The sequence below is a fragment of the Mytilus trossulus genome, chromosome 6 (genome assembly GCF_036588685.1).
Source record: "Mytilus trossulus isolate FHL-02 chromosome 6, PNRI_Mtr1.1.1.hap1, whole genome shotgun sequence".
Taxonomy (NCBI): Eukaryota; Metazoa; Mollusca; class Bivalvia; order Mytilida; family Mytilidae; genus Mytilus; species Mytilus trossulus.
The window spans coordinates 21,928,693-21,951,333 of record NC_086378.1 but is presented as its reverse complement, the minus strand read 5'-3'; the positions used below and the strand labels follow the sequence as shown (position 1 = coordinate 21,951,333).

Genomic DNA, 22,641 nt, shown 5'->3' with positions numbered 1-22,641 from the left:
TTGTAAGAACGAAAGTACGACATCTACTCCGACTGCAGTAAATCTTGTGAAGGATACCTAGATAAAAGAAGACTCAACAATATTACACTTGTCAGCACAAACTCACTCAAAAGTATTGTTGAACACTGCCGTGGCCCTCGTTTGGTCAGATCATCATTGCACAGATACGAATATTTTGTTTGATGAAGACGCTCAAAGGACTTTTGTAACGGAGGGTCTTGCACGAAAATTAAACCTGCAGAGAAAAGGATCCGAAAAGATTCAACTTTCATCATTTGGAGAAACCAACACTCATGCTAGGCGACTCGATAAAGCCACAGCTTATGTTGATACTGAAACTGGACATAAAATCCCAATACATGCATTAATCGTTCCTATGATAGATACGCCAATACAGAACCACATTCTTTTCATTGACAGGAACAGTAACTATTTACAAGATCTTAAGCTCGCACATCCAGTTGCACAACAGGAAACCTTCGAAATTTCACTATTAATTGGAGCCGATTTTTATTGGGAAATAGTTGAAGATAAAGTTGTACGCGGAAATGGACCCACCGCTGTCAAATCAAAATTAGGGTACTTACTTTCTGGACCGTTACAATCAGAAAAACCACAGTTATCAACAGTGTCAAGTACGTTCAATGTACTTATTTCACATAAAACAGAGAAGCGCGACTTAGAAGCGTTTAGGAATCTTGAAGCTAGAGAAAAAGAATCTCCAGGAGTACATGAAAAGGAGAACTATACAGAGTTTCAAGACAACAATGATTATGCAAAGTTACCATGGAAACACAACAACGATTATGCAAAGTTACCATGGAAACACGACAACGATAAATTAAAACATGAGATATTTTTATGGACTTTCGGAGTAAAGTATGATCGAGCATATGTTTAGAAATGTGTTACACAATTATGATGGACTGTTAATGGTATGCAATTTTGTTTTATGAGTTACGTTAGTTCAACTACGAAAGAACTGTGACAAATTTTAATTTGAGAGACTTTAATCTTAACTTAATGTAATTTATATATTGTATTTCAATTTTCTTTTCTATGTAAAGTATTTTTTTGAGGCCCCGAGAATGTCGAGAAGACTGCGGGACCGGCAACGTATCGGAAGTCACATTGTATCTAAGGTCAACGTCACACGGCGACGTCTTCTTATCTTCTCTTAGTAACTAGTAAACGTCAAACTACCAAGCTGTTGTGTATTTTATCAGAGTTATATTATAAGATATCGTCCCCACAATATCGTGGTTAAAAAACGGAGAGGATGGTCAAAATGGCGATATGCAGAGAATTGATACTCTAAATGGTGATCATTTGTCTTGCAGAATAAAACTTTAATATTTATGAATTTGAGCATTTTTATACAGAATGGACATAATATCAATTTTTGATTTTTTTGCGGAGTTTCCCTTTAAGTAAACATTGACCCATGTAAATGTGTAATCGTAGTGATAACACTAATTAACCCAAGATAAAGTGATCAACAGATTAAAGACCATCAAAGGTGTTAATTAGACCATAAACATGTCACCTAAAAAAAACCAGTTACATAAACAAATGCTATAAACTATCTTGAATTGTAAAAAAGCAAGCCCAGCATGAAATTATCAATTCACATACCTGCGAGAATTATAAGGACATAAAATGAACTTTCATGGATCAATTTTTATTTTTTTTTTAGAATTCAAGGATCAAAACTTGTACAGATTAGGTTTTCAAAGATTAAATGGGTATAATCCTGCCTGCAGTTGTAGTTCATAGTGAGTTTGCCTTTTGCCTTTTATTATAGTATTCTCAGATTTGGCGATATTCAAATATTCTCTAGATCATATCAGTAGTCAACCTACGGGGATCTTTCCGTGTCTCAATTTGGACAATGGTTATTTTATTTCATTGGACCCTTAAATTTGTGGAGAAAGACATCCATGAAAACCACAAAAATTGGTTCCCCACAAACAAAAAAGTACTTTCACAGTAAGTCAAATGGTGTCCTGAGTTGAATGGAGGTAGTCCCACATCTCTACGACTTCCAGTTCTCAAGTTTGGTATTGCATCATATATTTGATTATATTCAAAAGCTATAATGCTTGTCACATATAAAATGAAGGTCATAAAGAGTGCATTACAAATATCAGACTTGTTACCACATGTATTTTGAAATTTCTTTAATTTATCAACTACTCAAGTGGTTTTTTTTCCTGTTCACCAAGGAATAATTGAATAATTATTTCAACTGCTTTAATAATTTATCTCCGTTGAATTGTCATCAATGTCTTTTATTCTTCACTGTGCATATGATTTATAACTAGCAAAATGGCGGCTGTCTTTCAAGAATCAGGAACTGCTCATCTAGCCAGAACACTCTCCAACCAGATGCTCCGCAGGGCGCAGCTATATACGAGCGCAGAGGTTGAACCCTGAACGGTTGGGGCAAGTATGGACACAACATTCAAGCTGGGTACAGCTCTAAATTTGGATTGTGATTAAATAGTTGACACAGCATAGGTTTCTGACACAGAATGAATGTGGTCTAATGAACATAATAATTTTAGATCCTGATTTGGACCAACTTGAAAACTGGGCCCATAATAAATCAAAGAGCTGAAAGCTCTGAAGAAAAATGACGCCACTGTCTCTAATATTGGGATAGTTTTTATGCAAATCTTGATTTTCACATACCGTAATTAGTTTAACAATGCAACATGTCTCGTAAGCATATAATTGATATTCGTATATGTGTGTGTGTGAAGTGAAGGTGCCAACTGGCTGGTTTTTTTTAAGACAAATGAATAGGTCAAGACTACCTGAATTGTACAAACTAGATTTCATTGAGATGGGAGCCATCTCTTTGGGCCCCGCTGTCAATAATGTGGGGTAAATAAGTTGTATGGATAATCTGATATGAAGCATTATTTGGAAGTTATTACATAGTCTCACATGTGATTTTAATCTAAGATTTTAAGTTAAAACTGATAAATATTCTCAACTTACTTTCATAGTATAATAGTGATATGACTGCATGATGTGAACTCATTATTGACTACTCTAAGGTGACTTCTGGATATATGGATTGATGTTTGAACAATGTTTAAAGATGCTGCCCAATTGATATTTGTCACATATTTTTAGAATTATGCCTTCAATATATTATGACCCACCAAGTATAAAGTATGAAATATTAACGGTTCTCGAGAGGTAAAGCGGACACAATTTGTTAAGAACAACGAACGGATGGACAGACCAACGGACTGACCTTTGACCTAGGATGCATACATTATGACACATTTAATATATATGTTAAGTTGAAAATGTTTGTCAGGTATAAAGTATGAAATAATAACAGCTGTCCTCTCAAAATATAGTGTGGATCAAATTTGTTAGCGATGGACAGACCAACAGACAGACAGACCTTTGACCTAGGAAGTGGTACATACATCATGACACACCCTCTGGTGTTGGTTAAAATGGATGTCAAGTATAATATTTGAAATCATAATGGTTCTCAAGATATAGAGCGGACACAATCTTCACAACAGAACACAGGGTTGTCAACTGAAACCAAAGTTTTTTTGACGTTGACCTTTGACCTAGGAAGTTGTACATACATCATGACACGCCCTCTGGTGGTGGTTAAAATGGATGACAAGTATAAACTTTGAAATCATAACGGTTATCTAGATATGGAGCGGACACGATCTTCACCACAGGACACGGGGTTGTCAACTGAAACCAAAGGTTTTGACCTTGACCTTTGACCTAGGAAGTTGTACATACATCATGACACACCCTTGGGTGTTGGTTAATAATCATGTTAAGTATTAAGTATAAAATCATAACGGTTATCTAGATATGGAGCGGACACGATCTTCACCAAAGAACACAGGGTTGTCAACTGAAACCAAAGTTTTTGACCTTGACCTTTGACCTAGGAAGTTGTACATACATCATGACACACCCTCTGGTGGTGGTTAATATACATGTAAAGTATAAAGTATGAAATCATTATGGTTCTCTAGATATGGAGCGGACACGAAAGTGTTACGGACGGACGGACAGACGGACGGACAGACGGACAGACGGACGGACGGACAGACAGACGGACAGACGGACGGACGGACGGACAGACTGATCACTATAGGGCGACCCGCCTTTTCGGCGGGGCCCTAATAAATACTGTAGAAAGGGATCTATATTTCTCACTGGTACATAGGCTGAATCCGGGTCCGTTCGCTCCCATTCACGTTTGCGCCAACTCATGTTCGCCCCCTTTCACTTTCACACCCTACATGTTCGCAACTAATCTTAATTGGTTTTGTGTTTAATAACTCTGTAAGCAAGTGTTTTCTTATAAGTATAATTGTTGTCATTGTCTCAAAATAAAGTGAGACAGCATTTTTCTTTGTGTTGAATAAATCTTAATCATGTTTTGGATAGCGTATTGTTAAAGATAATAATAATCCTTTCTAAATAAAGAGGTATTTTGTCAACGTTTTATTTAGCGTGGAATAACTCTTAATCATGTTTTGGTTAGTGTATTGCTATACTTTGTTTCATTGACCTCTTTCATAATGAAGTGAGATTCTGACTATTTTTTTTTCCGTGTGTTGAATAAATTTTATCATGTTTTGGTTATAATAGTGGATTGCTATATTTTGGTTCCTATATTTTATTGTTTCGTTATTTCAGATCAAAGGGCTTAAAACAATTATCTTTTGTGTTTTTCCTTTAAAATCTTCAATGTTTTACTCATACCAAGCTATAAATACATTCAGTATTTACACCAAAGCAATTTAAAACAACAATCATGATTTTCCAATTATTCAACTTGAATTTGAATTAAAATTGGGCGCGAATGAGTAGAGTGCGAACGGACCTTGGGTGTGAACGTGTGAGGTGCTTAAGTGTATTGGGCGCAAACAGACCTGATACCACATAGTCTGAACCCCCTTCTCCCACAAAATATGAAGTAAATTAAAAACAAATTGTTCAGAGAACAATTGAAGTCTTTCCACTAGAAAAGATCTATTTTTATATTGAAATATGAAAAATCAGTTTAAAATGTTAGTTCCTATGGCTTTATGACGTCCTATTAACCTATGACCTTGACCTCAATTTCAAGGTCACATACCATGGACCTTGAATCAAAATATCCTAGGTCTTTAATATGTTTGGTTAATGAGTACTACCACTTGACGCGTAATTTTAAAAGTTAGATGGACAAAAACTCCCTTTTATTGTATGCGCAGCCTTTCAACCAAAATATACAAGTAAGGACATGTCGCAACTAATAATTTATGAAAAATTATTTGTCAAAATGTCATACAGTATTTGAAAAGAAGTGAAAATAAGCCAAAATCAAAATTTATAATATGACCTTGACCTTTGACATTGACCTCATTTTCATTTTTAGTACCAATGACCTCATGAAGACCCTAGGTCTCTATCAGTTATGGTTTACCAGTTGAAAATGCATATCGCTTGAATCAAATGAAAAAGGGGGAATAACTCTCATATGGAGTCCCCATAGATCTATGGTTCAAACGAATATTTTTATCCTAAATATGTAACGAGCAATTTGGTAAAATAAAATCTTTTACGGTTACGAAGGAGAGGTGGCCACAAGAAAAACAGTGTTTGGGGAGATAACTCTTACAACGTAATGTATTTTGTTATAACTACATTTGATATATGTTTCATTATAATACTTTATTCTGATTGGCTAACTGCACATCACATGTTATTCCTCAAGCAATTGCATCACTCAATAAAACTTTTCATTCATGATAACACGTGGTCCCACAATAAAGTGCACAGATGAATTGAATAAAAAAGTTAAAAAATTCGTGTTTTCATGATCCTAGCTAAAAAAAGTAATTATAAGTATTGAATGTTTCTTTTTGTAACCTCATAGGGTTGCAAAAGCGTTGACCGTGTGCACATTTATAGAATGAAGCGCTTACACTTACGCACTTCATACAAAAAGTACTTCGGTCAACGCTTTTACACCTCAATGAATTTACAAAAAAAAAAGCATTCAATACTTAAATGCAGTTGTAAATTTTTAAAGCAAAAAGAGTTAATACTAACTTTCACTTTTTTGGATGTTCATGTACATTTTGTATGTATTTATTTTTCTCAACTACATGATTTTTTTGGTGTATTTTTAATGATATATATGAGTAGTCCAAATAATTATTACGTCTGGCAAGGCTTTTTAAATTTTATTCTGGGACACCTTCCTGTGACCACAAGGCTATGTTAATTTTTTTCTGGGACGCCTTCTTAGGAAGCCTTCCTACGAACGTCTTAGGAAGGCGTCCCAGAAAAAAATAAAATAGCCTTGTCAGACGTCATTATTATTTGGACTAATACATGAGATATTGGATATTTTTATGCATTATTTAACCAGTTGAGTCTTTTACAGGATTGTTTGTTTAATGCTGTTTAAACATTACTGAAAAAAAACCACCTTAAATTTGCTAATTATTTGGCATGAAAGTTTGATTTATTGAAAGGGACTCATAGTTTTCCATTTAATTTTAATAATTGTCTAATGGTTAAAACAATAGCTTCGTTGTTTACTTTTATACACAACAACATATTCACTTTGATTTCGTTGTTTACCTAATATTCACTATGTACTTGGTAACAGTTATTAATTAATTGAATAGAAAATATTATAATAAATATTATTGGAAGCCGAATTGACGTCAAATAGGTGCCGATTTGACTAGATGCCAATTTAACCAGGTGCCGACTTGACTTGTACGTTTCAATTCCTCTGCAATTAAGGGAAGGCAACAGTTTAAAAATAAAATGATTTTAATGACTCAAAACAATAATATTCTGAGTTATCACTTACTTTTCTTTAGATTCTGAAGTCAAAATTCAAACTGGATGTAATGCGACAATACTAAAACGAACAATTTCGGACATATTTCCGGGATTAGTTTTGTTTACCCAAATCACAGCATTCATCTGCTTTTTAATATTTTACCTTTAATAGTGCAAGAATATTAACTAAAATAGTTGCACTAGATTTATTTTAGGATGAAATTATTTTAAATTTACGATTAATTGTCTAAATCTGTGGAAGAGAATTTCAAGCATGCGTATTACATAGTAAACAAAGCACGTGTGTTAGAAGTAAACAAATATTTTTTTCTACGTAAATTAAACCAAGTTTTAATCTAATTTTAAATCATAATTGACAATTGTCGGACCTGTTGGGTAATTAAATAATGAAGCCAGTTGGTATAGATATTTTCTTTATAATAATAGTTTGGACCTTGTGATTAATTGCCAGGTGTGAATTAAAAACACAGGTAAAGAGATTAGCAATCATTAGCCAATAGCTCCCCGAGGCATTAATATAGTTATTAGGAGGGCCCTCAGGATAATAACACTTTATTGGAGTGGCAGTTTAATTACAGGAAGTCGATAACAAAACAAAAATATGTTCCAAATTGCGATTTTGAAAGTCAATCTCAACGAAAATGATCGAAATTATTACTGTTGAAAAAAAAAATTGACCTAAATCCCAATTAAAAGTTTAGGACATTACAGTTTCAGTTTAGGACATGACTGGCAAATATGACCGTTTCCGGACCCTTGCACTCGACTATAGAAATATTGAAAAGAAAAATCAAAGTCCAAAGAGTCTAATGTAAAAGTTTTGCTTTTGTTGTGATATTTACTTATAAAAAGATGTTGGCATTCACGGAAAAAACCTCTCATATTATAGTACCTAGTCATTATTTTGTTATGACAAAGACCAAAGACATCAACTAACTAAGGCTTGATGGTAATATGACTTTTTATTAAACAGCACTCACTTTATTCTAACAATCTTTCACTTGGACAATTTTTTTTAATGTGGTACCAGTTAATTAATCAGTTTGTGGGAGAAGAATTCAAAGTGCAATTTGGGAAACTGTTTTAGCTATTGCTATAGTGATACCCCAAAGGTTACTGGATAAGCACAGTAATAATATTCATTTTTTTTGTTCCCAATACTAGCTTTTTGGTCCTTAACTAGCTTGTGTCAAAATGTCATAAATTTCCATGAAGATTTAAAAAGCTACTGACTTTAACCTAAATGTAAGACATTTTTTTCTGTGACACCTTCCTTTTACATCATAATAATTTAGACTGAAATTGCAAAACACAGTTAGTAGAACAAGCATTATGAGAGTATTGCATAGCAATACATAGTCCCCCACACTAAAAATTCATTGAATTGGAACAAAATTCTAATTTGATCTATAACTTATCATCATGTAAACCTTTATAACAAATATCAATTCAATATCTTCAAGTATGAAAAAAAAACCTGTAAAAAACTGATTTGCCAGACGGATGGATGGACAAACCTAGTCTCCTTGTCGGTGGGGGACTAAAACTAAAAATGACAATTTTTAACCACCCGCTTTCTCTTGCTTTCTATCAAATAAGGCTTTATATTTGTGTTATACATATGTAATTTATGGAAATAGCATCTAAAAATTTGATATCCAATAGATAAAATTATGAAATATAACCTTTTTTTGGTTAAACTATGGCAACAATCTGCATTTATTTAATACAATATGTTGCAAAACGGGATGGGGAAGGGAAGGTGGGTGAAAATGTCACAAAAGTCCTATAAAATAAATGCATTCCTGCTCATTTTTCCATAAAATTGAATTGAAAGTGCCAGACTTTGTTGAAAACAAGAGTGCACACACTGAAATGTCTCACCTTCTTTACTAATCCTTAATACTATCTTTATAGACCTAAATATAAAGCTTTATCACAAGGCAGTGTCTGCGCGTACCCGCATGCGGGTACGAATAGTCAAATTGCCGTTCTAGGCTGCGCGTACCCACATCCGGTTTTCTAATAAAATGCCATTGGATCGGGTATAAAACGTGAAATATCTACGGAAATTATCGATAAAATGGAGATATCGTGTAGAACGAATGAAAAGTATTATAATTAAAAATATACCCATATGATATTTTAAAATAATCTTTAAGTAAAATGTAAAACAGAAACTAAAATTTTAAAATATATAAAACTACTAAAATTAAAGCACGAGTTTATAAAAATTAAAATTTAAGGAAGCAAGTAATAATGATTAATGAAACGTGAACGGAGGCTGGCAACATTTGAAATGTGCAGCCGGTTTGAAATCCATGCCAAAACAATCATATTTGATGTTCCAAATCTTAATTAGTTACATGAATCTTTTGTAATTGGTTTAAATTGATATTATAACTTGCTTCTTTAATTTTTATAAACTCCAGCTTTAATTTTAGTAGTTTTATTTTACTTTTTTCTTTTCAGGGACTGTACAGTTTCATTTTCCATCATTGTGCATTTAATTTTAATTAATAAATACAATTTGAAAATATTATTTTTTCATATTCTTCACTCGTTCTACACGAAATCCCTATACTATCGATAATTTTCTTACATATTTTACGTTTCATTCCCGATTCGATGGCCTTTTATAGGAAAACCGGATGTGGGTACGCGCAGCCTAGAACGGCGATTTGACTATTCGTACCCGCATGCGGGTACGCGCAGACACTGCCTTATCACAACTGTCACATTAACTCAACATTAACCAAGAAAATGAAACATTGATCAATGAACCATGAAAATGAGGTCAAGGTCAGATGAACCATGCCAGGCAGACATGTACAGCTAACAATTCTTCAATACAACAAATATAGTTGACTTATTGCTTATAAATAAAGAAAAACAGACCAAAACACAAACACTTAAAACTTAGCAATGGACCGTGAAAATTAGGTCAAGGTCAAATAAAACCTGTGTAACCGACATATAGATCATAAAATATTTCCATACACCAAATATAGTTGACCTAATGCATAAAGTATTAGAAAAATAGACCAAACTAAAAAACTTAACTTTGACCACTGAACCATGAAAATGAGGTCAAGGTCAGATGACACCTGTCAGCAAGACATGTACACCTTACAATCATTCCATACACACATTATAGTAGACCTATTGCATATAGTATAAGAAAAACAGACCAAAACACAAAAACTTAACTATAACCACTGAACCATGAAAATGAGGTCAAGGTCAGATGACACCTGCCAGTTGGACATGTACACCTAACAGTCCTTCCATACACCAAATATACAAGACCTATTGCTTATAGTATCTGAGATATGGACTTGACCACGAAAACTTAACCTTGTTCACTGATCCATGGAGTGAGGTGGAGGTCAAGGAAAAACTGTCTGACAGGCATGAGGACCTTGCAAGGTACGCACATACCAAATATAGTTATCCAATAAATTATAATAAGAGAGAATTTAACATTACAAACCAGATGCTCCGCAGGGCGTAGCTTTCTACGACCGCAGAGGTTGAACCCTGAACAGTTGGGGCAAGTATGGACACAACATTCAAGCTGGATTCAGCTCTAAATTTGGATTGTGATTAAATAGTTGACACAGCATAGGTTTCTGACACAGAATGAATGTGTTCTAATGAACTTAAATTTTTTGTTTTCTCTTAGAGTAATTCGCTATGCTGTTGAATATTAATCCTCTCAAAAAAATGTTTGAAGAAATTTTCTTTTTATTTATGAAATTTCAAATGAGAAGAATTGAACCCAATTTTTTAATCACATCCCCCTCTCCCTTATTCCAAAACTAATCTCAATTAAAATTTTCTAATGGAGTTTGCAACAATAACTACTCATTTAAATACATCATAAAATATTAAGATGTAAAAAAACTGCTTGTTATCACTGAATGGTAAAGATTATTTAAATTTATCAGTTGGTAGTAAAAAGTGAATATACATTGTATATTGTATATAACAAAGATTTAAGTTGATTCTGGACAAAGAAAGATAACTCCAATTAAAAAAAATTCTTGCAATAAGATATTTCTTGCTTACTATTCTGGACAAAGAAAGATAACTCTAATTAAAAAAAAAAATTGCTATTTCACAATATTGTGAAATTAGATATTTCTTGCCATTGCACAATACTATGCAATTGAAAAGACTTGCTATTGCACAATACTTAATATAATAATTTTAGATCCTGATTTGGACCAACTTGAAAACTGGGCCCATAATAAAAAATCTAAGTACATGTTTAGATTCAGCATATCAAAGAGGCCCAAGAATTTAATTTTTGTTAAAATCAAACTTAGTTTAATTATGGACCCTTTAGACCTTAATGTAGGCCAATTTGAAAACGGGACCAAAAATGAAGAATCTACATACACAGTTAGATTTGGCATATCAAAGAACCCCATTTATTCAATTTTTGATGAAATCAAATAAAGTTTAATTTTGGACCCTTTGGGCCCCTTTTTCCTAAACTGTTGGGACCAAAACTCCCAAAATCAATCCCAACCTTTCTTTTGTGGTCATAAACCTTGTGTCAAAATTTCATAGATTTCTATTAACTTAAACTAAAGTTATAGTGCGAAAACCAAGAAAATGCTTATTTGGGCCCTTTTTGGCCCCTATTTCCTTAAATGTTGGGACCAAAACTCCCAAAATCAATACCAACCTTCCTTTTATGGTCAGATACCTTGTGTTAAAATTTCATAGATTTCTATTCACTTTTACTTAAGTTAGAGTGCGAAAACTAAAAGTATTCGGACGCCGACGATGACGCCAACGTGATAGCAATATACGATGAAATTTTTTTCAAAATTTGCGGTTGTATAAAAATCTGAACTTTTTTTTCAAGTAGTCACTGAACCATGAAAATGAGGTCAAGGACATTGAACATGTGACTGACGGAAAGTTCGTAACATGAGGCATCTATATACAAAGTATGAAGCATCCAGGTCTTCTACCTTCTAAAATATAAAGCTTTTAAGAAGTGAGCTAACACCGCCGCCACCGCCGTAGCCACCGGATCACTACCCCTATGTGGAGCTTTCTGCAACAAAAGTTGCAGGCTCGACAAAAACTACATTCATTTTTGGACCTTCATGGGGTGGCCAAAACTACTTGTTAAATATGGCAGCCAAAATTCCACAATTATAATGACTTGACATTCAAAGTCAATTTTATCTATCTTTTGTCAACAACAAGGGAACGTCCAGAATTATAATTTTAAAATGAAAGTATGTATGTAAACGTCATATTGTCATCAGATGTGCATTTGTTATTGTTTTCATGTGTAGAAGCCATAGGCAGGAAAGGGAAAGAATTGTCACTGGACCTTAAACTAATTGCTTTAGATTTGTTTAGAAATGGAGACAAAATATCTGAAATTGCAAGAATATAACAAAAGCCTAGGTCTACAATATCTGGCATTATCAGAAGATTTAATAAAAATTGTCAAAAAAGATTGGAGAACACCGCTTGCTGACATAACTTCGGAGTTTAATGAACAAAGGGATGTACAAGTGTCTGAACATACTGTAAGATGAGGTTTGAGGTTTCATGAGGAGTGTACAGAATGAAAGTTGTTATCAGATGTATCTGCTATCAAGGTGTAGGGACACTAATGAAGGTTGAGGGATATATAAACGCTGACAAGTATATCAGCATTCTGGAGGATTATATTTGGCCAGTTATTGCAAGACATTTTCCTATAAATGACTATTTTTTCCAGGATGACAATGCTCCGATTCATAGGGCTCATTCGACTCAAGCTTACATAGCGAGAACACCCCTAAAAAAATGAGTTGGCCAGCACAATCACCCAATTTGAACATTATTGAAAATGTATGGTTGTATGTCTATCAAAAGAAAACTTCAAGTTCGGGTGTATAACATAAATTTGAAAGATGAACTGTACAGGGAGATTTTTTAGATTTGGCAAATTAAGAATTCCTTTTAATTACATTAGTAGTTTGTATGACTTAATTCCTAAGAGAATTATTCATGTTATTAGATTAAAGGGACACCGTACTAAATATAAAAGATATTTTGTTTTATTTTTCTTTATTGACTAGTAAAATAAGATTCATTTTAGAAGCAGTTTATTGTTAATTCACAAGGCAGCCATATTTGACAAATACTTTTGGCCACCCTCTGTATGTGTGGTGCAGATGTGAAAATATATACATTCAAAAAGGAAAATAGCCTATAAAACCAAGGCCTAGGCGCATGTTTATTTAAAGTGAGGCAAAAAAATTTTGAGCCTTTTTTTACTGGGGTTCGAGTGTCTGAAACGGGAGAAGATAGCTTATTTCAGCATTTCCATTTATAATAAAAAACAAACAAAAAAATATAGCAGAAATGCGTTATTTTTATTAGCTAGCCTATAAGTAAATATTAAAATTAATATCTGTTAGTCAACCAAAACTTTCCGATTCTCCTGTGACCTGTACTATCGAAAAGCTTCAACACACGTTCTTATGTAGATACATGTATATATATTTATGTCCAGTAGCAAGTTATAAGCATCTAGAAGACGAGAACATGTTTTAAGCATTCTAATGCCACAAGTGATCACAAGTTATCTGTAAACATTCAGCTGAAAGACATGTCAACCTACCTGGGTTGAGTTCAATATCGTAGCAGCTTTGTGGCGGTTACGTAGCTGCTATCAATATCTATGTAACAACTAGTCTATAGCTACACATTCAATAGTCGAAATCTACTTAGCATTACGTAGCCGCTACGATATTGAACGCAACACAGGACACATTATTCTACCAGTTTTTAAGTCATTGGTTTGACCTTCCGGGGTTAGAACCCACGACCTACCGCACTAGAATCAGTGGAACACGCTAGCATACAACCAGACAATGCTCAGAAAAAACCCACAAAAACAATATTTTCAAACAATATCAAAAATATATTCTATACTTTTATTAAAGATAAATAAAAATCATGAATTTCCTTATACACCAAAGACTTCCATAGAAAAGGCGCTTCATGATTTTGTTTAAATTAATTATGTATAATTATTTTTGGTCAATTTATATTTTATCGATTAGCATTTGTTGTTCAGTGAGTTGATAGACGTGTAAACATTGGTAGCTATAGCGTTATCGATACAAAAATGAACCATGGAAAGTAATAAGCCAGCATACTTATAGGGGGTGTTTATACTCATGAGTTATCTTTTTCAACCGTCTTCAACCAGTTTTGTAACGACTTTAAGATTTGTTTCAATTTTTTTGATTTTGATTTGTATTCGGAACACTTTTTTTTTTTAAGCGTCACTGCTTTGGTAAAAGCTGCAGTCGCTGCTGCAGATTGGACACACTGTATGTAGTGTGTCTGTAGATAATTTGAAACTCGAAACTGGCATATTGATAATGTAAAATACATGAGTAAAAAAAATGACAATTTGAAAGTTTGGTCGTCGTTTCAAAAGTGAGGCATTTGCCTCCATTACACTACGGCCCTGAAAACATTAAAAAAACAATCTTGATGTTCATGTAAACCCATGTAGAAAGCCATATTATTTATTCTTTAACTATCTGAAATCAATTTTATTGCACAAAAACTTTCATATTTAAAATGTGAAACTAATCTTCTAACTGTGTATTAATATATTGCTACCTAAGGAATGCTTTATATTGCAGCATCAATATTGCAGGTTCAACATAAATGGCCAAAGGATTCATTAGAACATCTAATTAAAACTTTTAGCTAAAATTTCTACATACATATCTTCTATTTCTACTTTGGGTTACATGTTCAGTTTATCAAAGCATTTTGAAAAGTTTGGCAGAAAACTGGCACATGCTGCACATACATAATTCATTTGTGACACAGATGTCATAACATCTCAATACATAATATAAAGGATAATACTATTTACTGATTTTATATGTACTTACATGTCTTCATCATTTCGTATTTGAATATGTAAGCTGGAAATATAAGTTTTTCATGAGATAACAATTCAGATAACATGATCAAACAATAAAAAATTTAAAAGTGCGAGATTAGGCCGTAGTTTTTTTATTTTTAGTTTTACGAACCCTCCTTCCCTAATTTTTGCCAAATAGGAAAAAAAATAAAATTAAAAATGTTGATTTTTAATTTTTTTTCTCCTCCGACCCAGTGTTTTTCATGCAAAAAAAAATAAATTTTAGTTCATAACTGCATGAAAGAATCTAAATTTATGCTCTTGGTGATTTAGTAAGTTGTTGCACACTGATTTTCAATTCAAACCTTGTCAAGAAAAAAAAATAGTTGTTACACTAGTAGAAAATTTCCTGGTGAGATAAAAAAAAAAAATTTGATATTGACGGTTGGTATTAAAAAAAAAATCAGCAGCAGCCGTTTTTTTTTTTTTTTTTTTTTCGTCCTCCTTCCCTTTGGTTTTGTCAAAAAATTTCGTAAAACTAAAAATATAATAACTATGGCCTTATTTGAGCAAAAAATTTATCCAGCTGACCTGAATGCTATTTAATGGCCAAAGGGCAAACAATGACAAAGACTTTTCTTTTCCTACTGGGACCAATAAACTTGTTCAAATATTAAAATCACAGGATAACAAGAATGTGCCCATGGTACATGGATGCCCCACTGACACTATTATTATCTATGTTCACTGGACCATGAAATTGGTGTAAAAACTCTAGTTTGGCATTAAAATTAAAAAAGATAATATCACAGGGTTATGTATGCTAAGTTTCAAATTGATTGGACTTCAACTTCAGGGACAGACCCTTGAACAAAAGACAGACAGACAAATGAATGGGAACACAGAACAAAAACCATAATGCCCCTAGATGTGGCAATAAAATTCAATTAAAGAAGAATGAGCACATGAAACTATTGGATATAAATTGGCACAAATGCCCCTGCTTGTGAATGAATACCAAATTCATCAATTTTTCTTTTTGTAAAGGGACATAACTTCAGAAATGTAAAAGTGAAGCCACACAAACAAATTGTAAGTGATCTATTTTTGATGGTAATACGCATTGTATATAATATTTAGTTTAGGAAAACTAAAGTTATTGAATGAAAACCAATTTCAGTACATACTTATAAATGAACAATGGTAGCCCTTAATGCCTCCTTTGCTTGATTTGTTTGAACCTGATGTTCAATGTTTATTGTTTGTTGATGTGGTTCATAAATGTTTCTAGTTTCTCGTTTTTCATATACTGTATGTATTTATACACATAAATTTTCATGGTTCTGTCCCAAAAACTAAGTAAAAAAAAAGTAAGTTCATGGGGATTAATTTTCTTGGTTTTTAAGTTGCGAAAAAAATTATGTAAATGTTATTTTATCATTGATAATACTCAATAAAACTAAGTTACCTTGAAGTTTACCCTTGGGGAAAAATCAAGAACTGCATTTTTAAACAGTGACCACTTATTAACGTCTCCTAGGAGGCGTTAAAAGTCTGTTGGCTGAATGCTTCTAACTACCTGATTGTAAGATATTATGAGACGTGAATAAATAAAGTTCATTGATTTGAACCTAGTAAATGTCTTTCAATCCCATAAACATGATAAAGTATCCGATTTGTCCCTCTATTTTAGCAATTAGATTTTGCCTGGTCATTAATCATGCATAATTGATACACAGGTAACTTTTATCTATAAATAGCCAAAGCTTCTAGAGTTGAAAACACATACAACGTTCAACGATACTAGAACACACCCGCAAAATCGCGGGCATATACAGCTTGTGAACTGTTGTAGGATGATTTTTGGTAAAAGATATTATGTATAGAGAATTAAATAAAAGATATCTCCCTTTTTCCAAAGTCCGATATTTGTTTCCTTTCTGTTAAATTCAATTATATTCGTGTTTCTGGCCTACGACCACAATTACTCTTCTCCTTTGCTACACTGCTTCTTTTGGTAAAAAACAAATCAAATTAAAAATTTGCACCGTTTCAAACATGAAATAAATGTAACTGCTTATATATAGACCATTATTAGTCTTAAAAATATGCTTCTATGACAATTCATCAGTGCTTTTTTGGGGGCCTTATTAATATGCCAATGGTAGGATTTGAATCATGTATAAAATAATGACTAATACCGACTAAGGCTAATTTGAGGGGTTGGGCGATCGGAGGGGTCCTGATACCGAAATCCAGGGTTTAAAACCCTGAAATCCCGATATGCAGAATTTAAAGAAATTCATATCCCGAAATCAAAAAAATATATTCCCGGATCCCGTAAGGATCAATCCCCAAATCCCGAGCTTAAAAAACCCGATCCCGACGCCCCGAAAAAGGTCCTGCCTCCCACTAATCTCTACCTTACTTTCATTTTTGCCAAATCGCTATTTTCCCTTTTAACAATAAATCATACATAGAAATTCCCTGACAGAATACAGAGAGTCTATATATATTAAAGTAGTATAATCGCAGTTTACATGTAGATAAACGCGAACAATATTTGTCCTCTCTAAAGAATATAATAGTTGTGATTTTTGCGATCTAAACACCTTGATATGGACAACGCTCTACGATTGGTTGTACTTGTGTCACATGTTTTACTTATTTTAATATAAATGCAACTGGTATGACCTCTTGAATAGCAAACATTTAAAAAAAAACAGTAGACAGAATAATCTCTGTATATTAAAGAAGAATAATCGTAGTTTACATGTAGATAAACGCGAAAAATAATTGTCCTCTCTAAGGAGGTATAATAGTTGTGGTTATTGCAAACTAAACACCATGATATGGAGAACGGTCTGATTGGCTTATCTTTTTTTCTTTATTTTTATCTATCATACGATTGGTTGTATTTGTGCATGTTTCAAACAGGAAATCTTATCTATGACTAAAAGTCAGTCGGATGACGGAATCATTTCCGGACTCCTTTTTTTTCGTTTTTCTCCCAAAATAACTCAATCTGAATAATCATAAGAATGGATGACAAATGCGACTATGCATGTTACCTATAGGACACAGAGGCATGATGATTGATTTATTGTGGAAGGAAGAGAAGCGACACCCAAAATGAGGTCTTCTCGTTTAATAGTATAGATACCTTTTCATAATGTGTGACCTCACGTGTGTGATAAAATTTGATGATTGATATGCAAGGCTATTCTGAATGATTTAATCTACGAAGCGAGAACACTTTCCAATTTCATCAGCCAAGACAGAGACGTCTCTGGCCAAGAGATGGCTAGCCTTAATTTTGAAAAGCTATTAGTTGTTAACTGTTGTGATCTACACACGCTAACTGACTCTTACATACCTTCCATGTTTTATCCAAGGACAATGATTGTGTAATTACAGCATGAGTTCATTACAGACGCATCAGACTGTTAAATGACATTGATTGACAGTTCTTGATCATAATTTATTATTGTACAAATAAAAGATTAGGATAACAAGTATCATCTGACCATGGAAGTAATATTACTTCCATGATCTGACTGAAAGAAAACGTTTTTGTTGTCTCTTCAATTAACATCTTCATTTTATTGTATGCATTTATGTTTATCTTTTATAAAATGTCAATATGATTTTGTCTGATCATAAAATAATGTAAATCTAGTCAAATTATCAGTGGGTTTTTTAATTTAATGGATATTTTTTATCCACGAAATAAACAAAATTAAATCCCTAACCAAAATTTCGACTTTTACAGTAGATTAAACCGTTGGTTTTTCCATCTGAATGGTTTTATACTTGTCATTTTTGGGACCCTTTATAGATTTCTGTTCAGTGTGAGCCAAGGATCTGTGATGAAGAATGCAGGCTATCGTTTCACAAAGAATCGTACGATTTACGTTTTCTATTGAACTTACGTTAAGCTTAAGATTTTACTACGAGTGTTTCACAAAGGTTATCGCAAACGCAATGTAAACGTAACATAAACTTACGATTATAATAAAAAATGGATGCTTTCTTTGACAGCCGCGTTCAAGTCTATAAAAAGAATCGTTCTTTCAAAACAAGGAGGAAAATTCATACCATCATGATCTTATTTTGAAATAGTTATCAGTTTTATGTTAGTATGGCAATTAGGTTTAATGAGGTTAGCATTTTACTAGAAAAATTGACTGGCAGTGGTTGTTTTTTTTCATGCGCAGTCTGTTTTTGCTATTGTTGGAGAATGAAAAAATACACCTGTCAAATTCACTTGAGACATTTTTTACTATTAATGTTTTTATGAACAGGTATAAGTGTGTTAAGCTTTGTGATAGTTTCTGATGCGTGTCTAGGCTTTTTTTTAAAAGAAGGAACCCATTAGGCAAGAGCCAAAAAATTTATGGAAATGAAAAAAGTATATGCATATTTTTATTTCATATTTTATTCAGGGTTACGCTATGTGGTGCATTTGTTACTGTATCATCAAACAAATATAATAGTCATCAGGAGATTAAAAAAGAATAAAAGCACACATGTCTATTTTTTCATTATTTTTTTGGTATCTTGGGGTTGAAATTTTCCGGCCAAAATTACTTATTCTTTGGGTTATGCTTAATTTTTAGTTTGTGTATATATAAAGGGCAAATCTTATATCCCGTTGATGCACATCCCTTTGTCTCAATTTCTTCACGATTGTGCTATGATCTTGAATTCAGTGTTACTCTAAAAAGAGATATTACGAACATAAGAGGGTTGTGGTGTGGTTTACTTATAATTTTTATAACTTAATTTGTTAAAAAAAAATTCTATAATCTTTGAAAATTCTGTTCATTATTCTCTATTCAGCACATTATTCGCTATCTTTGTTATTTCTGCCTCTTTTTCTTGGTTCATTTTTTTTTTACCAATTTTCTATAACGTTATAGCCCCTTATATTCTCTTTTCTATAAACAGACCTTCATTTAACTTTTTTTTAATTACAGGACCAGTCAGCAATTTGTTTTTAATCATTAATTTTGAATTAAATAAATCGATGCATTAACTTGAACCGGTCGCCATTTTCATTAATGCCTGATTTTGTGTTGTAACCATCGGGAAATCGTGACGCCTTTGTATTTATTTTTTATACAATTAAGAATGGAAATGTTATTCTGTTCATAGCAACATGTATAATGGGGATGATAAAGGTGAATAGAACATTCATACACAAATATGGTGTGGGAACAATAACATAGACCCTAGTGTGGAAAGTGTGTCAGTTGCCATTTTTCTTTATACCCCTTCTATTTATTTCTTCATGTTTTATGCCTCAAATAGAAATTGTTACACTAAATTGAGGGCTGTGTTTAAAAGTAAAGAAGAGATTTGGTCCAGCAGTGAATTTGTTCTAAAAGAAATGCACAACGAAATAACTGTGTTCTTGGACCATATGCTCTTTAAGTATTACAGTACACACTTAAGCTAGTGCAAATTGTTTTTATATTCCATTAATTTTCCAATAGGCAACAATGATAGCCTTGATCGAGATACAGACTTTAGAAAGTTGATCATTAATATATCGAAAATTTGCTAGAATTACAGATATAATATTTTGAGAGTATTTTTTTAGTTAAAAAAAATAGAGGTTTACGTTGCTTTTCTGAACGTAATGTGTGTACTTATCTCCCACGCATGGGGGAAGAATGACTATAGAACAATGGTATAAAAAACACAGATCCACAAACGTCCTACATGTATGTCTGTCTGGTCACGCATTGTCTTTCACGATCGAGATAATACGATAATTTTTTTAATGCAAAATCAACAAAATTCATAGTTTTTAAAGACAAAATGAACGATTTTTACTTCAAACTCTGTATACACTGAACAAACTTTTTTTGACATGGTAATGCATAATCAATAGACAACCTACTGTGCGCTGCCTATACAATAAAAAATTGTAATATTTTGACACAAAGAAAATATTTTCGCTCGTGCTCATTTCTTAAGTTCCCAAATCCTGACTTTCAACATCTTGACTTCGAGGAGATATTTATCTGAAGCTGAAATGGAGTGAAGGTAAATGTCAATGAGACCATATATAAATAATAGTTTTTTATTTTATTTGGTATTTGAGTTGATTTTTTTCTTTCATCAAGGCATGAACTTGAAAAAATAAAGACATTCTAATGTTTCTTTCCATCCACTTGAATGCTTAAAAATAAGAATTTCGTCACCTTAAAAAAATGAAAATGAATAAAACATATTTAGGTTTGGAAAATTTAGGATTTAAAATATGCACAAAAGTCACTAGTCTCGGGCTAGCTGGCTAGCGTTAGTGTCAAACCCTGCCTATAATATTCTTTATTTGAAAATGGATAAAGTATATAAATAAGCATAAACAATCCACTAACGGCAAAGTGAATTATTATCATAGTTTTCAAACCTAGAATTATTAGAAAGATCCAAGCAGGTATTGAGTACGGGGTTGAAGCATACATTTTATACCTTTAAAAAATACGAACCTGATAGAGGGCATGGCAACTGATGTAATCACTAAATTACATTAAAACTATGGATTCGTACCAAATGTTACACTCATATGTAGCTACTTATAAATTATTGTTTTCTCAATTTTTGGACTGTTATTTTTTTTTAAATAATCGTAATACATACACAAAAATGTATATTAATGAAGAGCATCGTCCTCCGCTGACCACATGACATGCATTAGATGGAATAGGAGGGAGGGGGTCTTCGACTTAGGATTGTAATTTGAAAGCTTGACAAATCATGTATTTATTGTTGTCTTCATAAAGACCGTGTTAAACATGAGTGATAAATGATGTAGAACTAGTAAATAAGCTTTTATTGTTTTCTTTTTGCTGAGTATTTAGTACACAATTTTAAATAGTTATAAAGGTGCATGCACCGTAACACGACGTACCGACCCCTCGCTATAGCCCATTCACTCGTTTAAACTTTTTATGGTTATTCATCCAACGAAACTTATTTTTCTTTGAGATAATGTAATGTTGTTGATTTTAACAAATTGTCGATAGGTAAAGTCACTACGATTTGACTTACGACTGCCTGTTAATACTCGTAAGTTTACTATCAAACTTGCGATAAAATTCGACTTACGATTGTTAATGAAACGGTCAAAAACTAACGATTTGACTAACCACTATCGCATGATCTAAGATTGTCGTACAATTCTTTGTGAAACGATAGCCAGGCCTCTACAATAACTTTTTTTCCCTGTAGGACAAGTACATACCAAAATTTACTTGTCCGAATGAAATTGTTACTTGTCCAAAAAATTTCTATTAAAATAACCTTTTTATGAGTTTGATTGTCCTTTGGTATCTTTCGTCTCTCTCTCTTTTTTTTTTTTACATTATTAGTTGATTAAAGGAACAAAACGAATTTAAACAATAGACAAGATTTGATGTATTTTTTTTTATTTGAAATACTTTTCAAAAATATGAGTCAAGTACAACTGAATCTAGTCATGTCACAGGACTAAGGTTCTAGTTTTTTTTTTATCAATGTCAGTCTCATCAGACTCTTAACATAAGGCACCATCTGTTAGTCCAGTACACTCATTGGATTTGTATCCTGTTTTTTTTAAGTTGAAAAAAGTTTATTGAAATGCAATCAATAAAAAGAAGAAGTCTGATTTCCAAAGAGACAACTATAGGTCACCATATTGTCAGTATTGTTTTTTTTGTACTTAGGCCACACCAATTTAAAATACTTGTTCTACAGATTTTTGGACTCCAAAATTTTGGGCGAGCGAGCAATAAGAAAATTTTAATTTATTTAATTTCTGAAGTATTTTTCCCTGTTCACCAAGAAATAACTTTAAACAGTTTAATATT

The 22,641-nt window shown here is 32.7% G+C and overlaps 1 protein-coding gene across 1 annotated transcript in view; it reads right to left on the bottom strand.

Moving 5' to 3' along the window:
- Window positions 1-22,641, bottom strand: part of LOC134723255 (uncharacterized) — a 143,813-nt gene that overhangs the window by 45,874 nt on the left and 75,298 nt on the right. The window contains exon 9 of the mRNA XM_063586876.1: window positions 14,811-14,843. Coding sequence (XP_063442946.1) covers window positions 14,811-14,843 — 33 coding nt within the window. The remainder of the gene's footprint in view (window positions 1-14,810; window positions 14,844-22,641) is intronic.